Source organism: Mirounga leonina, unplaced genomic scaffold (assembly GCF_011800145.1).
Source record: "Mirounga leonina isolate KUSES-001 unplaced genomic scaffold, KU_Mleo_1.0 Mir_101609, whole genome shotgun sequence".
NCBI lineage: Eukaryota > Metazoa > Chordata > Mammalia > Carnivora > Phocidae > Mirounga > Mirounga leonina.
Window position 1 is genome coordinate 11,800,063 of NW_023270164.1, and position 27,278 is coordinate 11,827,340.

At 45.1% G+C, this 27,278-nt stretch overlaps 1 protein-coding gene across 2 annotated transcripts in view; it reads right to left on the minus strand.

Annotated features, from left to right (window-relative positions):
- Window positions 1-23,040, minus strand: part of SYN1 (synapsin I) — a 46,563-nt gene extending 23,523 nt beyond the window's left edge. For both annotated transcript variants that reach the window (XM_035003831.1, XM_035003827.1), the window contains exons 1-5: window positions 22,664-23,040; window positions 11,454-11,511; window positions 11,253-11,344; window positions 8,674-8,830; window positions 8,410-8,499 (exon numbers count right to left, since the gene is read on the minus strand). In XM_035003831.1, coding sequence (XP_034859722.1) covers window positions 8,410-8,499; window positions 8,674-8,830; window positions 11,253-11,344; window positions 11,454-11,511; window positions 22,664-23,040 — 774 coding nt within the window. The remainder of the gene's footprint in view (window positions 1-8,409; window positions 8,500-8,673; window positions 8,831-11,252; window positions 11,345-11,453; window positions 11,512-22,663) is intronic.
- Between the last annotated feature and the right edge of the window lie 4,238 nt (window positions 23,041-27,278).

Consider the following 27,278-nt stretch of genomic DNA (forward strand, 5'->3'; position numbering starts at 1 on the left):
TGAAATACTATTATCTTAGGGCTGGGGCTGAGAAAGAGGAAGTTATGTCCGGAAGTGATGTCGGTGGAAATGCCAGAGTAAGGGTCTTTAAAAATCTTCTCTTCCATAAAAACAATGAGAATACTGGCAAAAGTTGTCAAAATTAACTTTTTTCAGAACTCTAGACGTTGACCAAAAGCTTATAACAATTCAGGAAGCGTCTATTCAAGAAAAATGGCTGAATCTCAGTAAGAACAGTATGCTTTGTGGCATTTGAACTTTCCCTGTTTCCATCCCCTTCTCCCTACCTCCACAACAGCCTTGAAAATCAACAGCCTTGTAATCCTGATGAAAACCAGCAGCCTAGCAGCCAGAAGGGGAAGTAGAACAGGGTTGGAGTTTCCTCCAAAGTCCCATTCCTAGAGAACTATCTTTATTTGACCGGTCTGGCACTTTCCTAGAAAACTCCATTCACAGGCCTTGTCTATTTGATTTGACTCAGAGTTCACCTAGCGTGAACAGCTTTCCCTGGGGTTTTTTTTTCAAAAACAATCAGTAGCAATTGTTAACATAGCAAGTGCTTGAGGCAGTGATTATAGTTAGGACAAACATTACAAGCTGACTGAAAAACCTAACAGGAAAAGTTGGGTAAGGAGATCTTCATAGGAGGCTTTGAAAAGCACTGACAAATTCCCAGGAATCTAGAAAACCACAAATATGCATAAGGCTGTGTGCATGCTCAGGATCTCTGGCTGACCTCGAGGCTCTGCAAAACCAGGAAGTAAAGGCTATGTCAAAGTTGTGAACAGCCTGCCAGAGCATTGAAGGCGTGCTCCAACAGGTGCACAGAGCCCATCAGCAAAAGCTTGGAGACTTAATGTTTCTAGGTGGTTAAAGAAATATCTGCCATTCATTACCTGACCGCAAAGCTAATGAAGCAGAGACTCAGCGGCCATATAGGACAAAGAATACAACCTTTACAGAATTAGTTTAGGAATGTCACTAAAAAAACAAAGAGCAAGAAAAATAAACCCTAGAATGGGGGAGAGAATCTGATTTCCAGAGCGGCCATGTAATATTATTTACAATGTTAAGTTTTCAACAAAAATTTATGAGACATGAAAAGAAATAATAAAGTATGACCCAAACAGAAAAATGTAGCCAATAGACTTGTCCCTGAGGAAGCCCAGATACCGGGATTAATACACAGACTATAAGTCAGCTATTGAAAATATTTTCAAAGAACTAAAAGAAATCATGTCTAAAGAACTAACTGAAAGTATGAGAATGGTATTCTAACAAATAAAGACTATCAATAAAGAGACAGAAATGATAAAATAATAGAATTCCAGAATTGAAAAACACAATAACTGAAATTAAAAATTCACTAGAGGGACTCAACAGTAGATTTGAGCTGCCAGAGGAAAGAATCAATGAATTTGAAGGTAGGTCAACCAAAATAACCCATTGTGAGGAACTGAAAGAAAAAAAAATTACACAAATAAACAGAGTTTCAGAGGCCTGTGAAACACCATCAAACATATCAACACACACATAATGGGAGTCCCAAAAGGAGAGAGTAGAGAGAAAGGTGCAATAAAGAATATTGAAAGGAATAATGGCTGAAAATCTCCCAAATTTGATGGAAAATATTAATCTATACATCCAGGAAACTCACTGAACTTCAAATAGAATAAACTTAGAGCTACATCTAGACACATCATAAACAAACTTATGAAAGTCAAAGACAAAGAGAGAATCTTGAAAGTAGTAAGAGGAAAGTGACTCATCACATACAAGTGATCCTCAGTAAGATTAATAGCTGATTTCTCGCCAGAAGGCAAGGGGACAACATATTCAAAGCCCTGAAAGAAAAAGACCATCATATAAGAACTCTATATCTAGGGTGCCTGGGTGGCGCAGTCGGTTAAGCATCTGACTCTTGGTTTTGGCTCAAGTCATGATCTCAGGGTTGTGAGATTAAGCCCTGTGTTGGTCTCCGTGATCAGTGGGGAGTCTGCTTGAGATTCTCTCTCCCTCTCCCTCTGCCCCTCCCCCTATGTTCATACTTTCTCTCTCTCTCTCTAACCTAAATAAATAAATCTTTAAAAAATATTGAACAGCTAAATAAAATATTGAGCATAAAAGGCAGATATAGACAGAATGGATGAAAAATGTGACTTGATTATATACTGTCTACAAGAGACACACTTTAGATTCAAAGACACAAATAAGGTGAAAGTAAATGGATGGAAAAAGATTTGCCACGCAAATAGTAACCAAAAGAGACCTGGCTATACAACATCAGATAAAATAGACTTTAAAACAGAAATTGTTACTGGAGGTAAAGTAGGACATTCTAAATTGATAAAAAGTTTAATCTATCAAGAAGACATAACAATGATAAAAACATATGTACCTAAGAACAGAGCCCCAAAATAAATGAAACAAAAAGACAGAACCGAAGGGAGAAGTAAACAATTCAACAATAATAGTTGGAGACTTCAATGCCTCACTTTAAATGATGGAGAAAACAGCTAGACAGAGGATCAACAAAGAAAGAGAAGACTTGAATAACACTATAAACCAACTAAACCTAACAGACATCTATAGAACAGTCCACCCTACAACAGCAGAATACACATTCTTCTCAAGTGCACAAAGCCAGAAAACAAGTCCCAATAAATGTAAAAGTACTGAAATCATACAAAGTATGTTCTCTGACCACAGCTGAATGAAATTAGGAAGTAAACAGAAAAAAAATGGGGAGTTCCACAAATACGTGGAAAGTAAACATGTTCATAAATAACCAATGGGTCAAAGAAGAAATCACTAGGGAAATTAGAAGATACTTTGAGATGAATGATTAAAAAAACACAACATATCAAAACATAAGGTATGCAGCTAAAGTGATGCTTATAGGGAATTTCATAGTTATAAATGTGTATATTAGAAAGAAGAGAGATATCCAATCAATAACCTATTCTTCCATTTTCAGAAATTAGAAAAAGAAGAGCAAATTAAGCCCAGAGCAAGCAGAAGGAAAGAAGTAATAAAGATTAATACCAAAAAATAGAAGAAGGGAAGTGTCCAAATTCATCCTATGAGACCAGCATTATCCTGATACCAAAACCAGATAAAGACACAACAAAAAAGAAAACTACAGGCCAGTATCTCTGATGAACATAGATGCATAAATTCTCAACAAAATATTAGACCGAATTTAACAATACATTAACAAAATCATGCGCCACAATCAAGTGGGATTGATTCCAGGGATGCAAGGTGGTTCAGTATTCCCAAATCAATCAATGTGATACATCACATTAACAAGAGAAAGGATAAAAACCATATGATCATCTCAATAGATGCAGAAAGAGTACCTGACAAACTACAACACTCATTCATGATAAAAAACTCTCAGCAAAGTAGGTTTAGAGGGAACATACCTCAACATAATTAAGGCCATATATGAAAAGCCCACAGCTAACATCATACTCAATGGGGAAAAACTGAGAGGTTTTCCTCTAAGATCAGGAACAAGACAGGGATGTCCACTCTCACCACTTTTATTCAATATACTGGAAGTCCTAATCACAGTAATCAGACAAGAAAAAGAAATAAAAGGCATCCGAATTAGTAAGGAAGAAGTAAAACTTTCACTGTTTGCAGATGAAATGACACTATATATAAGAAGCCCTAAAGACTCCACCAAAAAAACTACTAGAACTGATAGCTGAATTCAGAAAAGTCACAGGATACAAAATTAATATATAGAAATCTGTTGCATTTTTATACACTAACAATGAAGTAGCAGAAAGAGAAACTAAGAAACTAAGATAAATTAACAATCACATTTACAATTGCACCAAAAATAATAAAATACCTAGGAATAAACTTAACCAAGGAAGTGGAAGACCTATACTCTGAAAACTATAAAACACTGATGAAAGAAATTGAAAATGACACAAACAAATGGAAAGGTATTCCATGCTCATGGATTGGGAGAACCATTATTGTTAAAATGTCCATACAACCCAAAGCAATCTACAGATTTAATGTAATCTCTATCAAAATACCAAAAGCATTTTTCACAGAACTAGAACAGATAATCCTAACATTTCTATGGAACTACAAAAGACCCCAAATAGCCAAAGCAATTTTGAAAAAGAAGAACAAAACTGATAGTATCACAAGCCCAGATTTGAAGATATATTACAAAGCTGTAGTAATCAAAACAGTATGGTACTGGCACAAAAATAGACATGTAGATTAATGGAAAAGAACAGAGAGTGCAGAAATAAACCCACACTTATACGGTCAATTAATCTGTGAGAAAGGAGGCAAGAATACACAATGGGAAAAGACAATCTCTTCAATAAATGGTATTGGCAAAACTGGACAGCTACATGCAAAAGAATGAACCTGGATCACTTTCTTACACCATGCACAAAAATAAACTCAAAATGAATTAAAGACCTAAATGTGAGTCCTGAAACCACAAAATTCCTAGAAGCAAACACTGGCAATAATTTCTTTGACATCTGCCATAGAAACATTTTTGTAGGTATGTCTCCTCAGGCAAGGGAAACAAAAGCAAAATTAAAGTATTGGGACTACACCAAAATAAAAAGCTTTTGTACATCAAAAGAAACCACCAGTTAAACAAAAAGGCAACCTACTGAATGGGAGAAGATATTTTCAGATCAGTAGGGGTTAATCTGATAAGGGGCTTATATCCAAAATATACAAAGAACTCATACAACTCAACACTAAAAAGCCCACAAATAATCCAGTTAAAAATGGGCAGAGGACTTGAATAGACATTTCTCCAAAGAAAACATACAGATGGCCAACAGACACATGAAAAGATGCTCAACATCATTAATCATCAGGGAAATGCAAATTAAAACCAGAATGAGATATCACTTTACACCTGTCAGGATGGCTAAAATCAAAAACACAAGAAATAACAAGTGTTGGCAAGTATGTGAAGAAAAAGGAACACTCACGTACTGCTGGTGGGAATGCAAATTGGTGCAGTCACTGTGGAAAATAGTATGGAGGCTCTTCAAAAATTAAAAATAGAATTATCATGTGATCCAGTAATTCCACTACTGGGTATTTACCCCAAAGATACAAAAGTAGGGATCCGAAAGGGTACGTGCACCCCGATGTTTATAGCAGCAATGTCCACAATAGCCAAACTGTGGAAAGAGCCAAGATGTCCATTGACAGATGAATGGATAAAGAAGATGTGGTATATATTTACAATGGAATATTACTCAGCCATAGAAAAGAATGAAATCTTGCCATTTGCAAAGACATGGACAGAGCTAGAGAGGTTAATGTTAAGTGAAATAAGTCAGAGAAAGACAAATACCATATGATTTCACTCATATGTGGGATTTAAGAAACAAAACAGATGAACATAGGGGAAAAGATGAAATCAGAGAGGGAGACAAACCATAAGAGACTCTTAACTCTAGGAAACAAACTGAGGGTTGCTGGAGGGGAGGTGGGTGGGGGGAAGGGGTAACTGGGTGATGGGCATTAAGGAGGGCACCTGATAGAATGAGCCCTGAGTGTTACATGCAACAGATGAATCACTAAACTCTACCTCTGAAACTAATAATACACTATATGTTAATTAATTGATTTTAAATAAAAATAAGAAACAAAAAGAATAAAAGAGACAAACCCCTAGACTCTTAAATACAGAAAACAAACTGGTGGTTGCCAGAGAGGAGGTGGGTGAGGGGATGGACAAAATAGACAAAGGGGATTAAGAGTACACTTAATCTTGGATGAGCATTGAGAGAGGTACAGAATTGCTGAATCATTATATTGCACACCTGAAACTAACATCTAACACTGCATGTTAATTATACTTCAATAAAAAATAAGTAATAAAGATTAGAGTGGAAATAAATGAAATAGAGAATTGAAAAACAATAGAGAAAATCAACAAAACCACAAGCTGGTCCTTTGAAAAGATCAACAAAATTGATAAACCTTTAGATTAAGAAAGAAAAGAGAGAAAACTAATTATTAAAATAAGGAATGAAAGAGGGGACCTAACTACTAACCTTACAGAAATGAAAAGAAATTTAAGAGAGTACTATGAACAACTGTATGTTAATAAATTAGAAAACCTAGATGAAGGGGACAAATTCCTAGAAAGACACAAACGACCAAAACTGACTCAAGAGAAACTAGAAGATCTGAATAATATTATAATAAATGAAGACATTAGATTAGTAATAATAATAATAATAATAATAATAATAATAAATGTCCTACAAAGAAATGCCCAGGAAGGGGGTGCCTGGGTGGCTCAGTCGGTTAAGCAACTGCCTTTGGCTCAGTGAGGAGCCTGCTTCTCCCTCTCCCTCTGCCCTTCTCCCCTACTTGTGCTCTCTCTCTTTCTCTATCAAATAAGTAAATAAAATCTTAAAAAAAGAAAAGCAATGCTCAGGACTAGATGTCGATGTCTTTACCAGTGCATACTACAAGTATTTAAAAAGAATTAACACTAATCTTTTCACAGCTCTCCCCCAAAATAGAAGAGAAGGGACCACTAACCATCTCATTCTGTGAGGCTACTATTACCCTGATACCAAAACCAGACAAAGACATCATAAGAAAACAATAGATCAATATCTTTTCTGATGATAGATACCATAATTCTCAACAAAATACTAAAAACTGAATCCTAAAAAGGATTATACACCAGACCAAGCAAGAGTTGGCCCAGTTAAGCAAATGCGGCTCAACTCGCATGGAACTCAAGTAATGTAATACAGCATATTCATAGAATAAAGGAAAAAAACCCACATGATCATATCAATAAATATAGAAAGAACATTTGACAAAGTTCAACATCCTTTCATGATAAAAACACTCAACAAGTTAAGAATAGAAGGGAACTTTGTTAACACTTAGGGAGCAGTTAATATATACCAGATGCACTGTTCTAACCCCTTTACATTCATTAAGTAATTTAATTCTCACACCAACGCTGGGAGGCAGGAACTATTATTACCCACATTTTGCAGGTGGACAAACTGAGGCACAGAGCATTAAGTAATATGCTAGGATTCCAATATAGAAATTCTGGCTAGAGTCCATGCTCTCAACCACAATCAGCTATTCTGTCTCTCAAAGAACGTGGGATAATAATAATGATAACCAAATTGGGTTTCCTAAGAACTAATGATTTGATCTTCATCTGTAAGTAAACTTAATTCATAACACTGTTAACTTATATCAGTGACCATAGTTTTTAATGCTGGTTAGAATTTTTAGTATTAATACCAATGTTTATTTAACCAAGTTGGTAACATTGGGTCAATATTGACATTTAACTGTAATTTAACTCACAGAAGTGGTGATGATCATTTATATAGGCAAACATAATTTATAACATTGTTAAAAATTTATAAAATTAGTTGTAAAATTTGATGGCATCAGTAATGGTGATTCAATTTCTATTTGCAACTAAAATTTGATTCATAACTGTGGTACTCATAATTTATATTAGTAATCATAACTTTAATATTAGTAATTATTCATAATATAAACTGGAGTGTTAACCATATTAATGATGATTTCTATTAGAAGCTATCAGATAATTCAAAACATAGTTACTCATAATTTATCTTAGTAATCTTAATTTGTAACATTGGCAATAATTTGTAATATTAGTTATAATATTTGATGATATTAGTAATGATAATGCAACTTCTTTTCAGTATAATATAACTCAAAACAGAGACTTATAATTTATATTAGAGCATAATTTGTAATATTGATAATAATTTGTAATAATAGCTATAATCCTCAATGACACTAGTAATGATTATTCAATTTGTTAGGAACTGCAATCTGATTCATAACACGGGTACTCATAATTTACACCAATAACAGTAATTTGTAGTATTAGCGATAAGTTGTAATATTGGTGATTATATTTTATAATAATAGTAACCCACAATTCAATTGCTATTGGTAAGCAATTTAATTTATAACATTGCTACTGATGATTTTCATTGCCAGTCCTAATTTGCAACATTGGTGACATTTCTACAGGAAGAATATTTGCTAATATTAGTAATGATGACTTGATTCTATATGTAATATAGCCTGGTTCATTACATTACATCTGTTTATTTACAGTAGAAGCCGATTTTTAATACTGCTGAGAAAAGGTACTATAAGAAACGGGATCAGTGACTGAAATCACACCTGTAAGCTCATCAGTAAATCCATGGTATTAATAAACCCTGTCGCGAAGCAACTTCACCCTCCACAGCACACAGCGGCTGCACTCCCTGACAGTGTTGCCATTGCTAACGCATCCACTCGCAATAATGTTGCAGTACACACGATGCTCTTCCCTCCTGCCCATCCTACGTCCCCCAGACTCACCATCTCTTTGTGATTGGGGTAGAAGGTCTGATCGATAAGAGGGAATTCCTCGGTCCCCAGTTTCTTGTGCAATCGAACCATCTGGGCAAACTAGAAAAAGCCAGGAGAGATGGGTCAGCATGCCCTTCACCGGGACAGAGTCTCCAAGCTGGGATTCCGAGCTTCAAGCTTTCTCAGTTCCCCCAGATCACAGTGATGTCGAGTTCCCACATGCATGCATGCACAAGACAGTCCCTCGCCAGCAGCGCCCTTCCTGTCACTTACCACCCAGGGCTTGTCACAGAAGTTGTAGACAGAATGCAAAGAGTTGACGCTGGGTATCCCAGCATACTGCAGCCCAATGACCAAACTGCGGTAGTCCCCGTTCCGTGCCATGCTGAAGGCGTGCTGGCGGATCAGCACAAAGTCTGGCTTCAGAGACCTGGGGTGGCAGGGGGAGAGGTGTCAAGGATATGCCCCCAGGGCTCCCCACCACCCTTAGAACAAAAACCAGGTTTCTACGGGGGCACCTGAGTGGCTCAGTCAGTTAAGCGTCTGCCTTCCTGGGATCGAGCCCCACGTCGGGCTCCCTGCTCAGTGGGGAGCCTGCTTCTCACTCTCCCTCTGCCTGCCTCTCTCTCTCTCTCTGTCAAATAAATAAATAAAATCTTAAAAAGAAAAAAAAAAAAAAACAAACAGGTTTCTAAATCTCCGCAGCTCCTAGAAATTGCGAAGTGGTTGCTCAGCTCAGCACACACACACAAGCTGTTTCCTCCCGCACCAGCACCCTTTCCACCCTTTCCCCATCTGGTGATCCCAGGGTCCTAGGATCGAGCCCTGCATGGAGCCCCATCGGGCTCCCTGCTCAGCAGGAAGCCTGCTTCTCCCTATCCCTCTGCTGCTCCCCCTGCTTGTGCTCTCTCCCTCAAATAAATAAATAAAACCTTTAAAAAAATGTCTCTCACAATATTGGTCTTCCTCATCCAAACTGTAGACCCCTCCACCATCCAACGATTCCTATATCCTTTTGCTGCTATGTATTTTTTCTTAGCACCTTTACATTTTCTGATTTGTTTATTGTATGTATCCCACAGTAGAATATAAGCTTTATGAGGGCAGAGGGTTTTTTTTGGGGGGGGTGGGGGCTCTTTTTGGGGGTCGGTTTTGTTAACTGCCAGGTCCTCAGCATATACAAGAGGTCCTGGTATACAATAGGAGCTTAATAAATATTTGCTGAATGTAAAATGCTGAGGGCAGCACCTGGCATACAGTAGATTCTCAAGGAATATTTGCTGATTTAATAACTAAAAAGTTTGGCTTGGGGCGCCTGGGTGGCTCAGTCGTTAAGCGTCAGCCTTCGGCTCAGGTCATGATCCCAGGGTCCTGGGATTGAGCCCCGCATCGGGCTCCCGGCTCAGCAGGAAGCCTGCTTCTCCCTCTCCCACTCCCCCTGCTTCTGTTCCCTCTCTCGCTGTGTCTCTCTCTGTCAAATACATAAATAAATAAATAAATAAATAAAAATCTTAAAAAAAAAATGAAGTTACCCAAAAAGCTCTTAAAAAAAAACTTTGGCTTGTGGTCTGCTAGGATTCTTGGCTCTGCAGAAGAGAAGCTATTTTCCCACATTCTGTACCTAATTTAATTTTTTTAAAGATTTTATTTATTTATTTGACAGAGAGAGAGGGAGAGAGCACAAGCAGGGGGAGCAGCAGAAGGAGAGAAGGCGCCCCCCTAATTTCTTTTTAAATCGACATATAACATTGTGTAAGTTTAAGGCGTAAAACATGTCGATTAGACACACTTATATACTGTAATAGGATTGCCATTGTAGCGTTATTTAGCAGTTCTATCATGTCACATAATTATCATTTCCTTGGGGCGCCTGGGTGGCTCAGTCGTTAAGCGTCTGCCTTCGGCTTAGGTCATGATCCCAGGGTCCTGGGATCGAGCCCCGCGTCGGGCTCCCTGCTTGGCAGGAAGCCTGCTTCTCCCTCTCCCACTCCCCCTGCTTGTGTTCCCTCTCTCGCTGTGTCTCTCTGTCAAATAAATAAAATCTTTAAAAAAAAAATTATCATTTCCTTTTTGTGGTGGGAATAATTAAGTTCCAATCTTAGTAAGTTTGATAATTATGATACAATATCGTTATCTATATTCACTATACTGTGCATTGGATCTCCAGGACTTACTTATCTACCAGTTGCAAGTTTATACCCTTAAACATTTCTTCTATTTTTTTTAAGATTTTATTTTTTATTTTGAGAGAGAGACAGAGAGATCATGAGCAGGGGGAGGGGCAGAGGGAGAGGGAGAAGGACAAGCAGAATCCCCGCTGAGCAGGGAGCCCGATAGGCGATAAGCGGCTTGATGCGGGGCTCACTCCCAGGACCCTGGGATCATGACCTGAGCCGAAGGCAGAAGCTTAACCGACCGAGTCACCCAGGCGTCCCTAAATATCTCTTCTATTCTACCACCCCTCAGCCCCTGGTAACCACCATTTCACTCTGTGTTTTTATGAGTTTGGCTTTTTTAGATTCCATAGACAAGAGATATCATACAGTATTTGTCTTTCTCTGTCTGATTTATCTTACTTAGCATAATGTCCTCAAGGTCTATTCACGTTTTTGCAAATGGCAGGATTTCCTTCTCTCTCGTAGCTGAATAATATTTCATAGTGTATACACACCACATCTTCTTTATCCATTCATTCACTAATGGGCACTTACATTGTTTCCATATCTTGGCTATTGTAATATACCTAAGTTCTTGCTCACAGAAGGATGGGTGGGGAAGTGGGGGCTCTCCCTCAGCTCTAAGGGAGTCTTCGTGCCTCTCCCATAACACCAAGTTAACCTTTCTCTACTTACCGCATGACCTTCACCCCATTCCGAAGAACTTCCATGTCCACAGAGAATCCACCATTGGCGTGAGCCACGAGGTTGAGATCAGAGAATTCAGCCTAGGAAGGAGAAAAAAAAAAAATCCGTGATTCACTCACATCACACAAAAACGACCAACCAGTTTTCGGTCTGGACAGCCGACCCCCAGGTCCATCTGCCCCAACTAACCTGTTCTACTTTAATGTCAATTTCTCCATGGATCTTTTTCCCTTTGAAGTATTTTGCCCTGGAGAGGAAAAGCAGAGCACAGCCATCAATCTCAGAAGACAAAACCCAGGCCAGTCCTTTGACCCTGTTGCCCCTTCAGAGCCATAAAGTGTTTCGTGATTGTTGAAACACTTTGCCAAGCTCAACAGTGCTTTGGGTACCATAAAGTCTGTTGTGATCTCTCATGGAGGTGTGTAAATGTCAGAGGACACTGTGAACTCTAAACTAAGTCCTCAAACCACAGCCGGCAGGCAGGCGTTCCCCAGAGCGTGGTCTGCTCATCACACTGCTACCAGAAATTTTTTTTTTTTTTAAGATTTTATTTATTTGACAGAGAGAGACTCAGCAAGAGACGGAACACAAGCAGGGGGAGTGGGAGAGGGAGAGGGAGAAGCAGGCGTCCCGCTGAGCAGGGAGCCCGATGCGGGGCTCGATCCCAGGACCCTGGGATCATGACCTGAGCTGAAGGCAGACGCTCAACGACTGAGCCACCCAGGCGCCCCGACCAGAGATGTTTTTGAAAAGCCTTGCCAAAGGAGGAGGGCTTCGTAAGCTGTTAACGTACTTTGGAATTGCATGGAGGTTCGTAAATGGCAAAAAACCCAAAACCAAAAAGCATAAACCAAACAACAACAAAACAAAACAAACCCGTAGAGAATACGTGTATATGGAGTGTGCCCGGGCATGCCTCAGTTGCGTGCGTCTGCTTGTGCGGCCTGAAGCATCTCTCTGCTCTCTGGCCCTTTCCCATGGGGGATCACACTTGTCCGCGTGTGGCTGTGCGCTGTGAGGGACCCAACTGTGGGTGGGCGGCTATATAAAAAAGGAGGAGCAGACCGGGGGTGGGCAGGCTGGCGGTGGGTCTAGGGATGGAAGCCCGGGCCAGCAATGATGGGCGCGGGGAGCGGTGCGGCTGAGGGCGAGGGGAAGCCACAGGAGCGAAGACGGGTAGGAGCAACAGCGGATGCAGGGGGAACTGCCATGTCACTCTCCCTGGGCGCGACCCGGCTGGGCTTGGTTTCCAGCGGCATCCTCCCCCAGGCCCAGGATTCCTACCCGACAGGTTTCGCTACACGCGGAAGCTCATCTCCAGTCAGGGGTCGCATACAAGAGGGATGACGAAAGGAGCCACTCCCAGGCTTGCCTCTGACACAGACAGCACGGACAGGCCCTGGCGACTTCACTGACAAACCCCAAAGACTCCAAGCACAGCCATTTTCTCCTCTCCCTCTCCCTCCCTCCCTCCCTCCCTCTCTTTCTCTCACACACTCCATTACTGACACTGTCCCCTCACAAGTGTTGGAAGAGAATTTCTCTGAGACCTGCACATTTTTCACTTATAAAATAATGATGAGTGTAGGTTATATCACTGTATTTCAAACTTTAAAAAAAAAAAGATTTTATTTATTTATTTGAGAGACAGAGAGACAGAGAAAGCGACGGAGAAGACGAGTGGGGAGGCAGAGGGAGAAACAGTCTCCCCCACTGAGCAGGGAGCCTGATGCGGGGCTCGATCCCAGGACCCCCCAGGATCATGACCTGAGCCAAAGGCAGATGCTTAACCGACTGAGCCACCCAGGCCCCATATTGCAAACTTTTTTGACCATAAGTGTAGTGAATACTGTGGCGCTCTGCTCAGATGTCCTTTTCATGGCCAATGCACCCTGAATATCAGCTCTTGACAGCTTAGGGCTATGTCCCACTGGGATCTGTCTTCTCTCACAGAGGACTGCTTTGGCCAAGGTTATACCTACTTCAGGCCGCCCATGTCTTATATCTGGTCTGCGAGTGCGTACAAAGGCTGGCCTCTTTGCCTCAGTCTAGGCTGACTCCGAAGGACCATCCCACCCCCTGAGGTCGCCCTAGGATCGGCTGAGGCCTCTGATGCAGCTGCATTGTGGACCAGCGTCCCCCTCTGCCCAACCCTGCCCTCCTTACAGGCGTTGATCCTAAAGGCACTCCCCAGCAAGCCTCCTGCATACAAACGCCTGCCTCCAAATCTGTTTCCTGAGAACCCAACCTAAACCAGTGTGCGAGAGATGTCAAGCCACACAAAAAAAAGACTCTAACACCATTCTGGAATTGGGTCACCCAGCAGCCAGCAGGCAATGAGGAACCATTATTTGTCGGGGAGAGGGGAGCCTGGATAGCCCCGAACATGCTGTAGCAACATAAAGCACCCTGTAGCGGGTCTGGGCTGTGGTTCTGGCAGGATGCCACTTGCACCGTGTGATCTGGCAGATTCCATGATACTGGACGTGTCAGTAGTGGGAAAAGAGGCAGTGCGGAGTTCATTCTCATGAGTGTGAGAATTACAGGGTGGGCCCCTGAGGTTTGGGGGTAGCAGTAACTTTTACTGAGAGTGAACTGTAATGAGATACTGGTGGAAGGGAATGCCCCAGTTGGTGAAATATCCCTGGCACTTGAGAGGCGTGAGGGAAATGGTAAGCAGACTCCAGTGACTATTTGCTAAACACCATCGATTAGCTGAAGAAATATGTGACATGTTCAGGGTGAGTAATCGTTAATCCAAAGCAAAATGTGAAAGCCAGAGGACCCCCTTGGCTACATTTAAGGAAACCCCAATCTTCTGCAACTGGAGGGCAGATGGGGGGGGACCAAGAGGTTAGGGCATAATCATAAGTGTAGCAAGACCTCAGAGAAGGTTGAGTTCTCAGGCCTAGCACATCTCCTATGCCATGATCAGGACCCTAATAGGACAAGTGAAGCCCTTAGACTTGGGGTAGGGATATCTGGGAAGATGCATGTAACACCTCAAACTTATTGATTCACCTGAACCCACTGGGCCTGCAGAAGCAGCCCCCTCCTCTTTGTTAGAATGTAGACCTTTCTGCTTGAAGGTAATACGGAGGACTTGAATGAAGCAGGTGCCTTATAAAACAATGCTTGCCCCTTTCAGAACCTACCCCCTTCCCCTCTTAGCAACCAGATCAATAAGCAGGGTCAAATCCTAGCACACCTGATTGGAGAGGTTCTAAGCTTGCAAAGGAAGGAAAGAAATAATACACAGAAGCTGAAAAATCTGGCCAATATGTACTGCCAAGAGCTGTAAAAGTATGCATGAAAATGGTTCCTGAGGACAATGGACCAAAGAGGTGGAACATGACATTGGAGCGCTCTCCCAGGACCCAGAACTTAAAACCCTGGCAAGGACTCTAGGAGATGTTGCCGATACACTGTTGGATGACTTGTGGAAGCTTGGAGAAAACAGTGGTCCACACTGGCAGAAATGCCAGATCTTCCATGGCAGACTGTGGAAAAAAGGATCAAAGGACTCAAAGAAGCAGACATGTTAGAAAAGACATATTATGTAAGTCTAAGAAACTCATCAGCTGACTCTCTTCTATGGGAAGGCCCAGAGGATCTACCCAACTTACAAAATCAATAAGGAATATGCTGGTAAGAGTGGCACCAGCCATGCTGAGAAGCACAACAGTGGAAAGGTGGTAAATGAAGTCCTGTCCCAGGTCCTGTTTGAAGTGGGTCCCAGTCTGCAAATGCATAATTAAACTGGACATATCTGTAGTTGTCAGAACCCCTACGTGGGTTCCTTGGCTTGTGGGGTAAGAGCTATTGTAGTGGGGAGGTCCAAATGGATGTCTCTGGAACTACACACCCCTCCCCTGATCAAATCAGCAAATCCAAGCTAATATTATATCTGTCCCAAGGGTGATGGTGGAAACTAGCGCTACTTTGAAAGATCTAAAGGATGCAGGGGTGTTAGTCCCATCATATCTCCCACCGAATTGACCAGTTTGGCTCCTGGAGAATGTTTGTAGACTCCTGCAAGCTCGACCAAGCAGTATCCCCGAGGGAAGCAGCTGTAATGCACAGGATGCCATTGCTAGAGCAGACCTCAGGTCTGGCAGGTGGCCGCTGACTTCCTGAATGTACTCTTTTCTGTTCTGATCAGAAAAGAGGATCTGCGACAGTTCATGTTCACATGGGACTGACAACAATATTTGTTGATGGTCTTGCCACGGGCCTATGCTGTCTTTCTCACCCTGTGTCATCATATGGTCCAAAGGCACTGGGCCATCTGGACATCCACAGAATGTCACACTGGACCACTGTATCAGTGACATCAATATTGATTGGGCAAGATGAGCAAGAGATGAGTAGCACATTGTCTTGATAAGACGCATGCACTCCAGAGGGTAGGAGATCAACCCTACAAAGACTCAGGGGCCTGCTGCATTAGTAAAAGTTCTAGGGGTATAGTGGTCCAAGGCAAGCCCAGGACAACCCCCCCCAAAGTAATAGGGCAAAGCATTGCATCTCACACCTCCTACCATGAGAAAAAACACACAACACTTGGTAGGTGTCTTCAGGTTCTAGAGGCAGCATATTCCACACCTGGAGATACTGCTTTGATTCATTTTTCAGGTGCAACCTAAGGCTGCCGTCCCTGAATGGGGGCCAGAGCAGAAAGGGCTCGGCAGCAGATCCAGACTATGGTGCCAGCAGTCTTTCCACTTAGGCCATATGACCTGGTAGATCCTATGATACCGGATAAGTCAGTAGTGGGGAAAGATGCAGTGTGGAGCTTACGGGAAGCTTGAGTGGGAGGCCCTTGGGGTTCTGGAGCAAGGCCAGGCCATCTGCAGCAGAGAATTACATGACTCTTGAGAAACACTTCCTGGGCTCCAGAAGAGACAAAATGCTTGACTATGGGGCACCAAGTGATTGTACCTCCAGGTGCCCCATCATGAGCTGAGTCCTGCGGGCCCACCAAGTAATAATGTCAGATGGACCCAGCGGCTGGGATCAGGCTCAAGCCAGACTGAGCAAGCTGCCTGAGCAGGTAATCTCGATGCCCGTATCATCCACACTGGTGCCCTAGCGCCTCCCTCAGCTCACCAAGGGGCCTCCTTACAACCAGTGGATGAAGGAAGGAAGAAAAAGCGTAAGCTTGGGTCACAAATGGACTGGCTTGGTATGTGGGGAGAAGCAAAAAAGGGACAGTGGCTGTACCATAGCCCCACTTGGAGTGGTCCTGAAAGACAGTGGCAGAGCTCCCAATGGGCAGAGCTTTGGGCTATGCCCCCGGTAATGTACTTAATAGGGAAAGGGAAATGGCCCAAGATTAGAATATATACTCACTGATGGGCAGTGATGGGTGATGGGTGGCTTGGCTGATCAGGACAAGGAATATTATGCTAAGCGAAATAAGTCAGTCGGAGAAAGACAAATATCACGTGATTTCACTCATATGTGGGATTTAAGAAACAAAACAAATGAGCAAAATGAAAAAGAGAGAGAGGCAAACCAAGAAACAGACTCTTAACTATAGAGAACAAACTGATGGTTGCCAGGGGCGGGGCGGGGGCATGGGGGAAATAGGTGATGGGCACCGGGTGATGTACGGAAGTGTTGAATCACTATCTTGTAGACCTGAAACTAATATTACATTGTGTGTTACCTAGCTGGAATTTAAATAAAAACTTAAAAAAAGAAGATCAGGACAAGGAGGTCTGGGACACAGAAATGTGGGTGGACATGGGAGTGGGCAAAAAGTGAGGCGTGAAGATCTGTGCATTGTGTGTTAACGCCCACCGGACAGCATCCACAACAGAAGCGGCACTAAACAACCAGGTAGACAGAATGAGTCAGCCCGATGATGTCAGCCAGCCTCTCAAGTCAGCCAGCCCAGCGCTAGCAGATGCGCACATGAATGAAGTAGCAAGAGGAGCAGAGATAGAGGCTCTAAGTGGAACCTACGGCATTATTGCGGAATATCCAATCTTCCAGCAGCAGAGACCAACATTAAGCCTGTGACATGGCACCATCCCTTAAGAAGCCCAACTAGCCACTTTGTGGCAAGCTGACTCCACTGGGCCCCTTCCACCCTGGAAAGATGAATGACTCATATTCTATATGTGGGTTTGCCTTTCCTGACTGCAGGGCCATAGCCAGTATCGCTGCCCGAGGGCTTATACAATGTTTGACCCACCAGTATGAGATCCCTCATGACACTGCATCAAACGAAGGACACACTTGACAGTAAAGGAGGTGCCAAAGTGGGCCCATGACCACGGTCAACTGATGATGTTATATACCACACCACCCAGAAGCTGCTGGCCTTGAACAACTAGCCACAGCTAAGATCCTAGCCTGGACATGATACCATGAAAAAATGGGGCACCATCCTCCAAAGACCCTAAATCGACGGCCCATTCTTTGTGCTGTGTTCCCAGTAGGTAGAACACATGGGTCTGGGGACTCGGAGGTGAAAGTAGGAGAGGCCCAGCTTACCATCAATCCCAGTGATCCACTTTTGGAATGTGTGCTTCTCATCCCCTTAAGGCTCTGCAAGGTTAGAGGTCCTGGTTCTCCAAGGGGGAACAGTGCTACCAGGGAGCACAGCGAGAATCCTATTACATTCTAAGCTACGGATGCCATCTGGACACCTAGGTTCCACATGCCGATGGATATGAAGAGGAATGAATCACTGTCTTTGCAGGGGTACATGACCCTGAACATCAGGAGGGGGTGGGGCTGCTCTTACAAGGCGGGAGCCGGGGGTGGGGGGGATAAGTTTGGCACCCAGGCGATCCATTGGCTGTCTGTGAGTACTCCTTGCACAACTCTGCAGGGAAATGAACAAGGACAGCAACCACAGCCTGGGAAGGGCATGGGGACCAAGGGCTCAGGGATCCCTCAGGGATGAGGGAATGGATCACTCATCAGGTAAGCCACTGAGACCAAGAGAGGCGCTAGCTGAGGGTGAGGGGAACCTGGAACGTATAGTAGAAGGAAGGAGACAATGCTTCTCATTTATTTCTGCCACTTTTATCAACGGCAGCGGTAGAGTCTATGGTCCATCCCACTAACCGTGCTCTTTCAAGCTTCCCCCCGGAAAACCAGACCAATTACAATCCCAGAAATGCTGTGCCCAGATGGGGCGAACTTACTCTAAGAAGTAAGTGAATCTGAGCAGTACAAGGAGTGGACTCTGTGCTCCCCTCAGATCCTCACCCCCCCACACACACACCCACGCTCACCTTCAGGCCTTCATATCTAGTTCCCAGCTTCTGGGGAGATTTGCTGCTGAAGGCTCATGGTGCTGTCCCTCACTGGGAATTGCCCTCTGCTGCAGGGATTTCCTTCCCCAAGACTATGCCTCCTTCCCGGGGGTAGCCTGCGCCTAAGGATTGACTGATGTAAGAATACAAAAGCCTGGATACCCCGCCTCAATGGAGGTAACTCTGAAGGGTCATCCTAGCTCCAGAGCTCCCCCAGAGGATGGGCTGAGGCTTCTGTTGTGGCTGCATCATAGCTCAACCTTTCCCTCTGCTAAATCCTGCTTCCCTCACTCCTCCCCCGCAACAGGTGGTGTTCCCAAGAGCTCTCCCCAATAAATCTGCACACAAACCTCAGAGTCTCAGGGCCTGCTTCCAGGGAAGTCTAAGAAAAGAAGCCACAAGAAGAGATAGAGTTTATATAACCCACTATATACATAGATACACAATAACCTACCCTATATATGTAATATATACATGACACCTCTAATGTTATACAGCAAATATAATATAGTATGGCTTATGTAACATATCATATATTGCATATTACATACTAAGTGTGTATGTACCTAGAAGGTATATAAACATACATATATAATTGGAATGAAAGTTTCAGTAGATGATTACCTTTACTATGTGCAATGGAGTCTAATATTTCCTGTTCTATTTTATCTCATTTCATGAAGAAAGACATACACATATATATGTATTATATACTCTAAACCTATTATATAGCAAATACATGATAGGGCATCTGTCATATATAATATATGGCATACATTGCTGATTCTATTTCTTGGAGTAACAGTTCCACTAAATAGTAATAATTCCACTTACTACGTGTAATATATTCTTGTTAGATTCTATTTTCATTTATACTACTGCATAAAGAAAATGAAGTGCTGGTCACAAGCCAATAGGTGACCCATAGTCCCGGTGGGCTAAATTATCTCTAAAAAGGGGAGTTGATTCTCAGCTCAGAGTTTGCAACCATGAGCCACAGAGGACTTGAGACCCAGGGAAGAGTGAGAGTGGTGAGGTTTGGTGGAAAAGGTGTCAGACTCTATCTAGGTGTACAGTCCATTATGGAGTTTGCACAACACCTCCTTTATTCCAGGCTGAAATCCCCAAAGCTCGGATGGTACTTGCAAAATCTGCAGGCAGGTGATGTAGAGGTCTCTGTTCCCCACGCTGAGCCTGGTGTGCGTACACAGGCCCTCTCCCTTTGTCCATCTCACCCCATCTATAGTAGACACTAAATAAACATTTGCTAGATTGACTAGAAGAAAAGACTAGAGCAGCTGCTGGGATAAGGGGGTGGGGGCGGTTCTGAGATGCAGAAGGGAAAGGGAAGAATCTTTCACTGAATTTAACAGGAGCTTAATAAATGTTTGCTGGACAACTTAGAAAAAAATGGAAAACACTGGAGTTGTAATTATGGAAAGGGGAGGGTCTTGTCAGTATTCGGGAGATGATTAATAAATGTTTGATGGAACAAAGGAAAACGCAGCAAAGAAACTTCCTGGAGTATAGGAGTGGGGAAGTGAAGTCTAAAGGAGAGTGGTTACCAATATACGGCAGGGGCCCCATTAAGGTTTGTTGACTTCAATGGAGCAAATTTAGCTAAGAAGATGGCTCCTGTGTGAGTGGGTGTTGATGGAGAAAAGAGGGATGTGGTTGTTTGAAAAGAATATAGTCAGAGATTAATAAATGCTTTTTGGATTAATGTGGCGGGGGGAAGCAGTTGGGAAGATGGCTAAGAAGTGCGGGAGGGGACCTAGCCAGAATACAGTAGGTGCACATTGTGAGCCTTCCAGATTGCGTAGTGTCAAAGGTCAGATGGAGATGGTCGAAGGGGAATTAGGGCTTCAAGAGGGAGAGGGAAAGAGGCATTGAATATGGGGTCCTTCGTATACAATAAGTGCTTATTAAACGATTGTGGGGTTGAATGGAGAAAAAGGTATAGAGAATCCAGCTGGTGGTTGGGATTAGAAGGAAAGGGAACTGAAGGAGGGTTCTTCCTAGTATATAGTAATGCTAAATGGATGCCTCCCACACTCTGACACATGGGAACTATGCAATAAATACCTGTAGAATGAATAAATGGCTCTGAAGAGAGAGAAAGGCTGCTGGGTAAAGGCTCCTGGGGGAAGGGGTGATCTAACCAGTAAAAAGCTGGTACTCAATAAATTTAGGCTGAAATAGACCCCTGGAGAGAGAGGTCTTGAGACGGGGCAGCAACTTTCAGACTTGGAAAGAAGACGTTGAGAATGGCCCTTATATAGTAGGAACTCACTAAGTGTTTACTGGCTTAAGTAAAAGAAAGACCTTTTGGGGTATGGACTTAAGATTGGGAGAGGGAATCCTAGGGACACTGAGGGGAGTGGAAAAGGGGTAATCCTGATAAATTGGGCTCTAGATTTATCAAAAGAAAGGACCCTAGGGAGAGGCTTTATGACCAGCGCAGTTTCTTCTACGGGTAAGGAAGGGGTGTCTACTCCCTCCACACAGCAGGCACTGCATATATGCTTACCGGATCCACTAAAAGAAAAAGACTTTGGGAAGAAGGTGTGAACATAGAGCACACAGACGGCACTCCATAAATGCTCACAGGAGCCACTGGAGGAAAAGGCCTTTGGGGGAAGGTGATTAGAATCGAGCACCTGGCAGACAATACATAAATAAATGCTCACTGGATCCATTAAAAGAAAAGGTCTTTCTGGGCGGGGGGGACTAGGGGTGGGCATACAATCACTGGATCCATTGGAGGAAACGTCTTCGGGGAAGGGGAATGGGGTTGCAGAAGCTTGGCCTATGTAAGCTTGATTCTCCATCAGTGAAAGGAAAGGCTTTTGTGGAGAGGGCATAGAATCAGGCACACGGTGGTGCTCCATGAATGCTCCAAGGGGTGATTAAAAAGAAAAGGCCTCTGGAAAGAGGACTGAAATGGTGCACACAAGTGTTAGATATTTGATCACTGTATTAACTGGAGGCAAGCCTTTATGGAGAAGGTCTAAGGTCTATGCATGTGTTGAACACCTTGGGTCATGCAGAATGTGTTCAACACATGCAGACTGAAGCCACTGGGGAAGGGTTTGGGGATGGGGTAAATAGCAGGCACACAATAAATGCTTTCTCAATACACTGGAGGAAAGAAGCTTTAGAGAAGGCTCACACGGCAGGCAGGTGATAAATGCTAGGTGGGTTTACCAAAGGAAAGGTCTTTGAAGTAGCTTGAGAATGGAGGAGAAACGAGGCACTCAATAAATGCCTTCTAGATCCACTGGAGGAAAAGGATTTTGGGGAGAGTCTGAAGATGAGTCACACACAGAAGGTTAAAAAATGCTCATGGGACTCATTTGAGCAAAATATGTTTGGAAAGGGGTTTGGAGGTAGGGCATACACCAGGCATTTAATAGATGCTTTCTAGATCCTTTAGAGAAATAAGCCCTTGGAGAGGGGACTTAGAGTTGGGACACACAGAAGGCATTCAATAAAGGCTCACAGGATCCATTAAAGGCAACACTTTCGGTGAGAAGAGTTACGCAGCAGGCAATCAATGTTCACTGAATAGCTTAAAGGGTCTTTGGGGGGAGGGTTGGGATGGGGCACATACCACACTCTGGGTACATGTTCACAAGATCTATTAGAGAGAAGGCCTTAGGACAAGGTTTGAGGGGGACAAGACACATAGCAAGCTCTCAATGAATGTTCACAAAATTCATGGAAGCCAAAGGCTTTGGGGAAGGGCTCCCGGACAAGGCACATTGCAGGTACTTGATAAATGCTCACAAGATCCATTAAAGGACAAGGCCTTTGGGGTGAGGGTTGGGGGAGGGGGGGCAAGGCACATTAGGCTCCCGAATGCTCACAGGATATACCGAAGCCAAGGCTTTTGGGAAGGAGGTACACAGCAGGCGCCCGATAACTGCTCCCTGTATGGATCGAGAGGGCCGGGTGCGGGGCAAGGGCGGGCCACACAGGAAGCACCCAGCATAATAATTTAAAGGAAAAGGGTTTGGGCTAGGGGGCCAGGTGCCTGGCACACAAGCGGTGCTTGGTAAGTGCTCGTCGTGGAACGATCTGGGGACCCAGGCCCGCGGGAAGACGTCCGCGGCAGTGGCTTACCAGTCGGTGTGGGGCTCGTCGATGACCAGCAGCACCCTGGCGGCAGCGCCCCCACGACCTGCGCCCCCAGAGCCGCCGCCCACCTGCTCGCTGAAGGTGGCCGCCGCGGCCGCCGTGGTCTGCTTGACCGCGTTGGACAGCGACGAGAAGAAGCCACCACCCCCCGAAGACCCGGGACTAGGGGCAGCCGGAGAGGCCACAGGGGCGGACGCGGAGGCCCTCTCGGCAGTGGCAGTCGTGGGACCGGGCGTGGCTCCGGGGCTGGGGGCAGCAGGCGGCGGCGGGGGTGGCTGCGGGCGCTGCAGGTCTGTCATGTACCCATTTGGCAGATTGGCCATGAAGTTGCTGTCCGACAGGCGGCGCCGCAGGTAGTTCATGGCTGCGGCGCGGGGCAGGGGGTCCTAGGAGCAGTCGGGTCAGGAGCCGCGGGGGCGGACCGCGCGGGGCCCAGGAGCACTGCTGCGCTCTCGGGCACGACGCGACTCTTCGGTTGCCCGCTGCAGACTGAGGCAGCGCTGAGTCGCCGCCGCCGCAGCGCGGATGGTCGCGCCCGTACCCCCCTATCTCGCGCCCTTCGTGGTGCTGTCCAGCTGGGCCGGCGGCGGCGCGGACGCGACCAAGGCGACCGGGAAGGGGAGTTTGGGGAGGAACGGCGAGTGACGTCAGCGCGCCTTCAGTGCTGGGGAGGTGGTGGCACGCGCCGGTAGGCGGGGGCGAAGGAGCTGTCCGTGGTGCTGAAGGCGGCAGTGCGCACGCGCCACGCCGCATCCTGTTTCCCCTCCCCCTCGTCCGATTGGGGATGCGCAATTTGGGGAGTGGGGGCGGGGTAGATACTTGTCGGGAGGGTCGGGGTGAGTGGTCAGGCAAGACCCCCACCCCGCCTCATTCTGGTCTTCACACCCGGTCGCACCCACACGCAGGATTCTCTGCAGATACTCAGTTTCCAGTGTTGATATTCACCACAGAAGGCATGAGGGGGGGTGGAGGGGGGGAGTGGAGGCACACGCAGAGACTCAAAAGTAGAGAAATAACCTCCTCACCGCGACAGATGGGGGTCACAAGCAGTACCCTGTGAGGGGAGATCAATTTCCTATATCCATATGGGCTCAGCTAGGCAGAGAGAGGGTGCTGGGGTGGCATAGACAGCATCAGACAGGCAAACTTGGACACTTGGGCGCGGTACACACGCTTGCCCTGGGTTGCTGGGGCCTGGAGGCACACAGGAATGACACACACGTGGAGATACATATAGACACACACAAAAGTAAAGAAACACATGGAGGCACGTACAGACGGAGAACACTCCGATCTAGGTATCTATACAGACATACACAAGCCCGGGGTAACACACATGGGCATGCATGCATATATGCCTACACACACACACACACACACAGGCACCACACCTACACACAGAGACCCAAGGAAACTCACACGAACATGCACACCCAGACAAATCACATACCCACAGACGATCATGATAAACCTAGATCTGCCACACAGACCCATTCCCTGAAGCTCCAGACCTGATGTGTGTCCATCTCTGTCCCCCACCCCCCGGGGCCCTACACACACACTCAGTCTGTATGCCCCCATCGCTCTGCCCTGGATAAGCCAAAACCCACCATAACCACCTGATATCAGTGCCCATGGCTGACTCCCCTGCACCGGAGAACTTTCCACAGACAGAGGCAGACCCATCCTAGGGTATGCACACAGCAGGTGCCAAATAATGTTTGCCACATGAGCAAATTACCTTTATAGTCCAGGCAGAGGGGGGCTGTGGAAGCCATCCCGTCAGCTCCTGTAAGATCCTGACTACAATGAAAGCATGAATCCATTTAAAAACAATCATTTGTTGGCAGCACCCAACTAAGCTGTTTAGGTGTATTGTTTCATCCAACCCTTACAACAATACTATGGGGTGGGAAACATACCCATTTTACAGATGAAGGAATCCAAGACCTCCAATTCATTCCCAAAAGGCCATGTTCACTTTGTGATCCATTCGTTTTTTTTTAAAAAAAGAATGTGCTAGAAAGAGGTACCAGTGTGGCTGAAACAAAGTGAGCAAGGGGGGTTTGTGGCAGGAGATGGGGTCAGAGTGGTTAGCAGGGACCAGACTGAGCAGGTCCTTGTGGGCCATAGTGAGTGATGATGGTGGACCAAGTGAGGTAGAAGAAGATACGGTAAGAAATAGGCAGATTTGGAGTCTCTTCTGCTTGCAGGATTTTCAGGTGAATCATCCACTTATTCATTTGTTCATTCTTTATTCTTTAAATCCTTGGTCCGTTTAAACAAGGTAGTAAAGGTGTGGAGTCTAGAGTCAGAGTGCTTGAAGTTCAAAATAGACCTCCACCATACCCCCGGGAAAGTGACTTAACCCTGCTGAGACTTGGTTTCCTCATCTATCAAGATGATCACCTGACCCATCTCTAAGGGTATGGGGGGCTGGTGGGGGGAGGAGACAACCTTTATATTTTCGCATGTGCTGTGACTTCTGCCAGGAATGTCCTTTACCTCTCTCTCTCAAGGATCATCTTTGGCTAAGGTCTCCAGGAAGTCCCCTTCCCCAGGACTCAGATTCCATCCCCTCTTACCCTAGCCTCCCCAGTCCTCAAGTTCAATACTTCCAAACCATTCTCTACTCCATCCTCCATGCCAGGCAGCTTCAGTCCCACCTCCAGGCCTTCGCTTTGGCCATTCCTTCCCTCTCCTTCCTGGATGCTCTCTCCGGCATTCCATATCCCAGTGTTGCCCAGATGGGGAGCTCCCATGAATCATGTATTTTCCAACATTTAGAAGTATGTGCTTCTCAGTTTTTTTGCTCAGTAACTGAAGTAAACAAGCTGTGTTGGACCCATGGTGCCCTCTCTAGGGGATAGGAGCAGCTGCAAGTCAACAGACCTCTCTGGCTCCTCTGGGAGTCAGAAGTTGGGCTCCTTAGGAATCTGTCTCCAGAATGCCTCTTCCCAGGGCCCCCATTCCCACGTTTCTAGTACTCATGGCCCCCAGCATCAGTCCCTTTCTCCAGGTGGCTCGGTTTCCAGAAATTAATATTTTGGAGGTTGTTTAGCAGAAGAATGAGGATTCCCCTCAGGAGTGTCTCAACTCCCTGAGGCAGAGGTAAGCCTCCTCTGCACTGTCTCCATCGTCTCCAGCAGGAATGAACGAATAGAAGGGGCTCCAGGAATGATTTTCTTTGTTGTGCATTAGTGAGCAATGACTCTGAAACACACACCCCTGACATATGTTTGTAATCAGTATTGTACCCATGTTTAAAACTCACACACATGTATTATCCACGACATCTTAATGCACATGTACATGTGTGCACGTGCACACAAACACACACACACACACACCTATAACTCAGACTGTTATGGCGCACACATGGTTGTAACTTTACATGCACTCCACATACACTCAATACATCCTTAATTCTTGCACAGGCCCATAGGTCTGCATATCACACATACACAAAGATATGTGTCTCATGATGTGCAAAGTTCCACTCTCTTGTAGACACATACCTCTCATACCCTGTAGTAAGCAACCAGAATCACTCCCTTCAGCTCATTCTTCCCAAGATGACCAAAAATTCAACTTTGTCTTTATTTCAACCCATCAACTGACCTATTTTATGGGGGGAAACCGACCCAGAGGAGTGAGCACCCTGACAGAATCCAGGTGTCACGCATCTCCCATCTGAACCCTTCCACAGAGGCATCCCTCCACTCATAGCACACATCGTGCTTCAAATGTCCAGCCTGCTACCTTTCTGTGCCTTTGTAAATGGGAATAATGATAACAGTGACCCTCATAGGCTTGTTGTGGAGTAAATGAATTCATGCTGTGCAACTTAAAACACTACCAGGCACACGGCAAGCACTCTATAAGTATTAGCTAATACCATAATTATGATGATTCTTATGATTTGCCTCATCACCAGGGGCTCAGCATTCAGTAAATTCTAATTAGTGCAACACTGAGCAAATGCCAACAGCTTTAGTGTCTGGGTTTGTTCCCTTCACTGTGGAGACACGTGCTGTTCTGACTCCTCTTGTCCAGCGCTATTGTTAGTATACAGTAGGCGTTGATAAGTGTTGAAAAAAAATGTTCAACGAAAGGATCGCATATTCTGAGTTTGTTCCCTCGCTCACATGTCCTCTCCTTCTACCAGTCCTCCTCCACCCCAGATGCCCAGACTTCGTTCTCGTATGCTGTAGACGCTATAAAGTGTTGAATGAATGCACAAATACTAAAGGAATCTGTGTCTGGGTTTGTCAGAGGGGCTCCTTCTGGCAGATGCTGACTCTGGCTTCTCTTCGCTCCCGCCCCAGCTCAGAGCACCTCACAGGCACTTCCTCGGCCCACCCCCCCGCCAACCGCCACCCCTCTTTCGGTCCCCGCTAATTGCGGCATTGGATCTGGGCTGTTGGGAGTGGGTGGGTGCAGGTGTTCACGCGGCTGGGCGCCAACCCCAGCCACGCCTCTGCCGCCTCTGCCGCGGCTCAGAGCGGGATTGATGCGGAACCCGCCAGCCGAGAGGCTCCGGCGGGGGGGGGGGGGGGGGGGGCGGGGAACGTAGGCACGCCGGCCAATCAAAAAGTGC